Source organism: Penaeus japonicus, unplaced genomic scaffold (assembly GCF_977035675.1).
Source record: "Penaeus japonicus unplaced genomic scaffold, GWHDUDI00000001_assembly GWHDUDI00000031, whole genome shotgun sequence".
Lineage (NCBI taxonomy): Eukaryota > Metazoa > Arthropoda > Malacostraca > Decapoda > Penaeidae > Penaeus > Penaeus japonicus.
Genome location: NW_028234433.1, coordinates 26518605 through 26526104, shown reverse-complemented (window position 1 = coordinate 26526104; position 7500 = coordinate 26518605). Strand labels below are relative to the sequence as shown.

At 38.0% G+C, this 7500-nt stretch overlaps 1 protein-coding gene across 1 annotated transcript in view; it reads right to left on the bottom strand.

Moving 5' to 3' along the window:
• The window catches only part of Madm (MLF1-adaptor molecule), a 63420-nt gene that overhangs the window by 1862 nt on the left and 54058 nt on the right, over positions 1-7500 (bottom strand). The window contains exons 4-12 of the mRNA XM_043004692.2: positions 7269-7399; positions 6339-6433; positions 5650-5733; positions 5347-5465; positions 4748-4928; positions 4315-4477; positions 3958-4144; positions 3230-3349; positions 1-2233 (exon numbers count right to left, since the gene is read on the bottom strand). The exon at positions 1-2233 is cut by the window's left edge and continues 1862 nt beyond it. Of these exons, the coding sequence (XP_042860626.2) occupies positions 2066-2233; positions 3230-3349; positions 3958-4144; positions 4315-4477; positions 4748-4928; positions 5347-5465; positions 5650-5733; positions 6339-6433; positions 7269-7399 (1248 nt within the window). The 3' untranslated portion in view covers positions 1-2065. The remainder of the gene's footprint in view (positions 2234-3229; positions 3350-3957; positions 4145-4314; positions 4478-4747; positions 4929-5346; positions 5466-5649; positions 5734-6338; positions 6434-7268; positions 7400-7500) is intronic.

The following is a 7500-nucleotide window of genomic DNA, read 5'->3' as shown; positions in this document are numbered from 1 at the left end:
CAATATTTACAAATCAAGATAACCTTAACATTACAAAAAAAAAAAAAAAAAAAGTATGGACACAGAAGGTGCACACACATTAACAGAAGTAAACCACATGTTGTTAATATCAATTAAATATAAGTGACCAAGAAATTACTTCATGTCATCCTATATGCATCATTCTATAAGAACTGAACAGGTTTAGGATCCCCCTTGAACAGATATTGTCTATAAAACAGAGTATGGTAAGGTATGTCACGTTAACACAAAGGATAATAAGTCGTGTTAGATCAGGAACAACTGACCAATAAGCTCTGCAGCTAAACATGATAATACTGATGTACCATGCATAGTAATAAGTGTACAAAACTATGTACCATGCATAATCTGCAGGGAATAAGTGTACAAAAAAAAAGAAAAAAAAAAAAACATATTCTTTGTGTATAAGACTATTAGCTGGTCTTACCATAAGCACATGAAATTATCCAAAGAAATGTCTTATTCACAAATACTCCAAAGCACGATTCCAATTCCGTAAGGCAAAAACTTGGTATTGCATTATCAGTGAAAGTTCACAAGATGCCAGAGCTTAAGTAATTTAAACAAATATGTCTTGAAATACACTATTATCTAAAACACACTTTTACTCATTGTAATAACTGAATTTATCTTCTTTTCTCTTTTTTCTCACCAGTCTTCCAAGTGTCCTGAAATTGGGACAGAATATCTACGCAATGCAGCTTACAAACTGAAAGTCAAAGCAATGAAGCATTAATGCCTTGGATGATTTGCCAAACACGATGATGTTGCTCAAGAGCCTAAGAGGAGCCCTACCTCCATTGGTTCCCAAAAAACTGCAAATTACAAAGAGCATGTAGGGTAGGTTGTATCTGGGTAAAAATGAAACACCTATACAATAAGTTCTTATAAAAAAATATTAATAATAATAATAATAATAATAATATAATAAAGATAACTATAAAATAAAACTTGAAACAAAAACATTAAAAGGATTTTCAGATCCTTGCAATAGTTTTCCCAGGCACATTTGAATGAGACGCTACAATACTGCCACACATACTTCAAAAGTATAAATGTACTACATGTAAGGACGAGACAGATCAGCATTATTTACCAAGCTTTCCATTGATCCTTTTGCTTCATTGATATGTCCTTTTCATGAAAAATATATGATTCACCATAAAATACCCTTCCAATATTAAAAAAAATATATGGTGGACAATACGAATCACAATGAATGCTTCAAAAGTCAGGAGCAAAACAAGTGGTACTTCTCAGGGATCCATATACTCAAAATTAATCAATCACTGCTGGTTCTCATACAATATTCTCAAAGAACAACAATGTAGGAAGGAAAAAAAATAAGAGAAAAAATACAAAAAAACAAAAAAATAGAACATGGTGTCATTATAATCAACTCCCCCCTAAAAAAAGTATCTAAAGAGTACATAATACAGCCGTCTCCTCGTCCAGCCATCCTTGCCCACGACAGACAGGCTACATTGGGAGCATCTCTGTTTCCTCGCTGGGTTTCAGCTCGGGCACTGAATAAGACGAGGGGAGAGCGAGGAGGGAAGAACCTTTGACCCATTAAGCACGAATGAGCCTTCATAGTCTTCTCTTATCACAATACTTGGGAGCTCATGTTAACATGTCAAAATATCATTCTCTGCGACATATTTCCATCTAACATGACGAACTCCCGTGTGCACCTGACATCTCCCAAATGCTTTCACGACCAAACAGCAAACTCAAATATATATATATATAAATATTCACATTTTCAACTTTTTCAATAAAGTTGTGTTTGGTCTCTGTTTTCTCACTACCCCTAAATGCACCTAATAAAAAGGAAAAAAAAAAGATAACAAAAATAACAATAACGATAATAATAATAGTAATGAATATCATCATTATCATTATCCTCATTAATAACTCATAAAAATAAAAAAATATCTAACAATTCTATCGCAGAATTAGAACTTCCATAAACAAAATCTTTTCATGAAGTTCACAGTGTGTGGTACACGGGCTGTGCCTGAGTGTGGGAGAATCATGGGTGTTATCTAGTTGCTGTTGTGATCGTAGGGGGATGCATTACACGCAGAGTGTCTTGACCTGAAACACTGCCTCCCACGCCATTTCGGCCTGCAGCCATCGACACAGAAAGACCGTTTCGCACCCGTGTTAGGTGATCTTCTATTAAACTGGTTATTTCATCTTTGTCAATCTGGAAAAAGATGGGATGTTGTTAGAAATCATTCCAATATAAAGAGAACAATTACTAAGACAGACAAAAACCATGTGTAACAATTCTTTATATATTGTATTCAAAACCTCAATGTCAAGTAAATGATGATGGAAAAGTTTATGATGAAAGAAAAAACAAAATCTTTGATCAATTGAACAAGATCTAGTGTAACAGCCAACACTTTTCTCTTTCCATATGATAAAACAAACATTTTTGAAAATGTACTCTTGCATAAAGTTTGGTTTACCCACAATTCAGACGGTTAAGGCTCAAATCTTCAGTCATGATAAGTAATACTTACAAACATACGCCCTTGTCAAAATATTATACAATCTATAACACATAGCTGCCTCAGGCCCCGGGCCAAGATCCTGTGTTTGTCTTACTGCATCATCTATGCTTTACAATGCACTTTTTCTGTCAAATATATACCCACACTTCATCTCTCCCATATATCAGCTTTTGCAACCATAAAATGATCATTTAGAAAATGCATATGCCCTTAAACTAGAGAGTGAGCATTAGTGTGAATGCAGATGTGTGAATTTAAGTACGAGCCTATATCTGTACTTGTATATGATGTGGCAGTATTTAAAAAAAAGCTCTCAAAGATAATCCCATAACTCAAATAGAAATATACTCTTTCAACAGTACAAAGAGTTTATTAATTGCAAATACAGGTTTCCTTTATCGACTACTCAACTCTTGTCAATCCAAGCTTACTGATAGAGGCTTAATCAGGTTAAAAAAGAAAAAAAATGAAGAACCAACAAGGTGGATCCTTAAAATTTTCACATCATTTCCAACTGCGATTCTTAACAGCTACCATGCCACGTGAAATGATCTTTTAGCACCTTCTCAGCACAGATGATTGGAGGCAAGCTGTTGAAAATTTGCAAGTCATTTCCCTGCTTCAGAGATACAGAATTTAATTACATTTGGGAGCAGCAGACTCCATACATGCCCTTTACTTACCTGGCTAATAAAACCGTATCTGACAAGCTCATCTGTGAGCGCAGCAGCTCCTTCCCCGTCTTCTACCACACAAGAGAGCTGCCGGTTCATCTTGTCTTCTAAACGTAACGAGATGGTCATCTAGAAAAATACAAAAGGGTTTTCAATAGCTGGGCCTAACACCAAACACTTAATAATTGCCCCTATATTAAAATCAACAAGAAACTTGGGCCTGATAAACTATTCTACATCTGAAGTATCAGAAAGTGAAAAGCAGTTTAATATTTCTAGCATGATTTAAGTGCTAAACCCCATCTATAAAATACAAAAACATAACTGATGTGACAATATCAGTTACATACAATCCTAGACTTATAATGGTTTGACAATTCTTTTTACTTTATGTAACAGCAATAACTATGTTCATTCACCAGATACCATACTTTAAATTTTCATTTTTTAACTTTTCCCAGGCTAGCAAGTGTGTGATACTTTTTCATAATTCTGGCCAGTGCCAGTAAGCAGCACCTCTCGGTCAACCATGTGATCATGAAGGTAGGTGTCCAAATACTCTAGAGCATACTGTGTTGCTATAGTCTTTGCTTTTTTCTTTGATGTCTCAATAAAAATTAGGTTTTGTGACCATTTTGCTCTGCTAAAAGATGAAGTAAGTGATCTGGGCATTTTCAAGGTAGATTAGGCTATGTATGTATTTTTCCAATAAAATCCAATATGCAGTGTGTACTTACAAACAAACCATGTCCATTTTCATTAGGCTTAATGTTGCACATCATGTTTATAACTTTACGGGTCTCCATCTGTGCCACCTCCTGGGCATCTGATGCAACGGGATCAACTGCCTCTGGGGAAATGGCTCGAGGTCGGGACGGAGGTGGCTGCTGAATCTTGAATGCCGTTAGAGGGTAAATCCCATACCTGCAAAAGAATGATGTAATTTATAACAACAGAGTCGGATATGCATATCTTAAATTCTTGGAAAAATTGTTCTCCCCATCATTCAAAAATTCATGATTGAATCTTTCGTATTGTTGGTCGAAAACTTCCACTTGCACGAATAGCAGGACAAAAATGTCCCCAAGACTTGCCTAACATCTTCCATGAACTTTTCCAGCTTCTCTAGGACTGGGATATCCTTCATCCTGAAGAGCGTTGGTTCACGGTCCTTATGTTTGATCTCGGCCAAGATGCTGTCTTGGTGATACTGGTGCTGCAGCATTTCTTCTACACAGTTGTCAATGTTCTTGTTGGCTGCCGGGGAGAAGGAAACGGATGATTCATATTTCGTCACCCATTTCATATACTTTGGGTTTTTGTAGTGGTCATAATTCGAGACTGATTACTGACAGAATGACAGATTGGTAATAATAATTAATCCTCTTATACAAGGAGACAGAGAACTAGATATAACATTAATTCATCAACAAGAGGAGATAGAATAACAGAAAATGTGACAAAAGAGAACTCATGAGCGATATAGGAACCGAGAGACTAAAACAAAAGCCTGGTAAGAAAACTCACACTTCTTTGGGTTGTGTATGAGAGAGTGAGCAGCAAGCAACTTCAAAGAGTGGACCTCAAACAAGACTTTGTGGAAAAGTAATTCTGTAGTGCGAGGTCGTTTATTATGGTCTGCAATCAGGCACTGCCGAATGAAGTCCCGCTGGGACTCATGTTCAAGGGAATGTATAGTTTTTTGCACCTGAAAGAAAAAATAAAATGAAGAGCACCCCTTCTACAAATATCTTGATCATATGATTCTAAAAAGAGAGTAAATTTTAAATGTTATAAGGTACAATAATGTTTAACAACTTTGGGCACCACAATATCAAGAGGATTTTGAACTTTATCACGTCAAATGTAATAATTGTTTATATCATCTGTTTTCAATAATGTATTTATATCATCTGTTTCTATTTCTCTTCTTCCTCTCTAACACAATTTCTGACATGCTTGATAACTGTATTTTCAAACAAAAGATCAGGTAGGATGGGGGAGGAATAATGAAATATTTCAATATATTCACCTATAAAAAGATTGTCATTTTTAAATATTTCTTAAACTTTAAACACTATTTTTAAAATACAATCCTCAGTAAGGGTTGTCATCTCCTCCCTCACCTGCTCCTGCGTAACAATATTGCCCGAGTCTCCATTGCCTGGTATCTCAAGGGCAGCCATCTCTAAAGCTGCCATACCAAAAGAATAGATATCTACTGCTGGGGTGACTGGTGCATGGCCTGTAATGTCATGGGGCTCAATTAACATCCTAAACACACACAAAGCACAGAAAAAACAACAACAGCAGAGAATAACAAGAGTGAAAAGTATCTATTCCAGAAATATGAGAATGTCATCATTAGATTTTTTTTTATTTCATATGCATTTCAACTGCAAAGGACCTGCTTAAGCCAAATAACCTACTTCCATATTCCGGGGCAATGAAGTGCATGTTTTTCATGTCATCTCTGCAGGTCTTGACATGGGAGTGGATCTGATCAGGTGCCACTGTAAGACAGGACCCATATTAATGAGGCTCCCTTCCGTGACTTGAGGAGCGCCACCCTCAGTGCTCAGCGAGCTGTTGACACATTGGAGATCTCCCTGGCTGGCTTTGGTGAGGAGGACCCCTCTGGACTTACCAAACCTGAAGTCCTTCCCCAAGCAGCCGTGATCTACCAATTTTACCTCCAGCTCACTGTCCCAACATCAGCCTGCCCGGGTCACAGCCACGTTCAAGATCCCTTCGTTAGTCCCTAAATGACCGTCGCTGTGAGCAGGGAAGCTGATGCACGATCGGCACCGCAAATGTGCGGGGTCGACATTGGGATCAGCTAAGTGACGGACAGACAAGGGACAAAAACTACATTGAAGATGTGTTTTACAATTGACAATGGCACAACACATGCAAAGATATCTATTTAAAGAAAAAAAAAAGGCCCGAAAAAAAGTCCCGAGTCACATCACAAGATCATATAAGCCATCTGCTGATCTGGAAAGTTTCAACTTCAGGTGTGCGGCTGCCTCAAGCCACTATTCACTCTGAGAGCTAGTCTTACTACTTAGAACCTTACAGCTACATCAACCAAAAAGTATTTGGTAAATAACTTTACCTGAGCCGATCTTGACGAGGCCGTTGTGCTGGATAAATATGGTGTCGGTTGTGAGGTTGCCGTGGATGATAGGGGGGGAGCACGAATGCAAGTAACTGTAACAAATATAACAGTAAATGGTAAACGCCCCCAAGGAAGGGTCAGCAGTGGTCCCCCTAGGGAGTTCCCTGAGGGCAGCCAGCCATTTCACCCATCCACTTGTCTTTAGTATAGACGGGCTCACGTCGCAGTCAGCTCTCTGATTAAGGTTAATAACATGTCACACTACCGGGTCCTTTACAGTCAAGCACCGTCAAGCCACATGTTACTGGGTTGACAACATTCTGTGCAAGACCTCTGAACGAGGAACTGACATGGTGAGCAGGCGAGACTCCCTGGGTCTCCCTCCCACTCACTACACACTTCATTCCTCTGGCAACACCCCCACCGACCACCTTGGCCTAAACAGCTGTTACCAGGGAGAAACTTGGGAGGAAAACTCAAACAGGGTTAATGACATGAGGGGATTGTGTGTTCTTAAGTGTGCTGTAGGAAATTGTAATAGATCCAGGGATAAATCATTATGAATTATACATTGTTGTTCCCAACTACAACAACGAAGAGAGAACTTATAGATATCACATATTAGCATGAATCTGAAAATGGCAAACAACAAATAAGGCAAGCATTATTTGTTTCATTACATGTACTCTAAGTATGTATGTGTATACAGAATATATATACAGCTGTGGAAACATAATCTGACATCTGGCTAATAACATCCACTCAAGTCATGTGGAAACAAGATCATCCAAATCAATAAGTTCTACTCTTTCAGTTTAGGTTGAGGACTAAGCATATACAATGAGCCTTAAATAAGCACAGTAATAATCACCGCACATCCCTATCGTCTAGCCTGGCAAGACTTCAGGCAAGGTACAATCAACGCACCTGAGAGCGGAGAGGATTTGGGTACACCATCGCTTCCAAGACTGAAGGGGAAGCTTCTTCACATTACGCTTGGTCAGCTTCAGGAACTTTTTCAGTGAACCTGAAGACATGTACTCCGTGATGAAGACCACCTGTAATGGAGGAACAGATCAGTATAATGAAGTCAGATTACCTAAATAAAAGGAGAAACTAGGAAGGAACATTCACAATATTTTATTAGTCACAATCATAA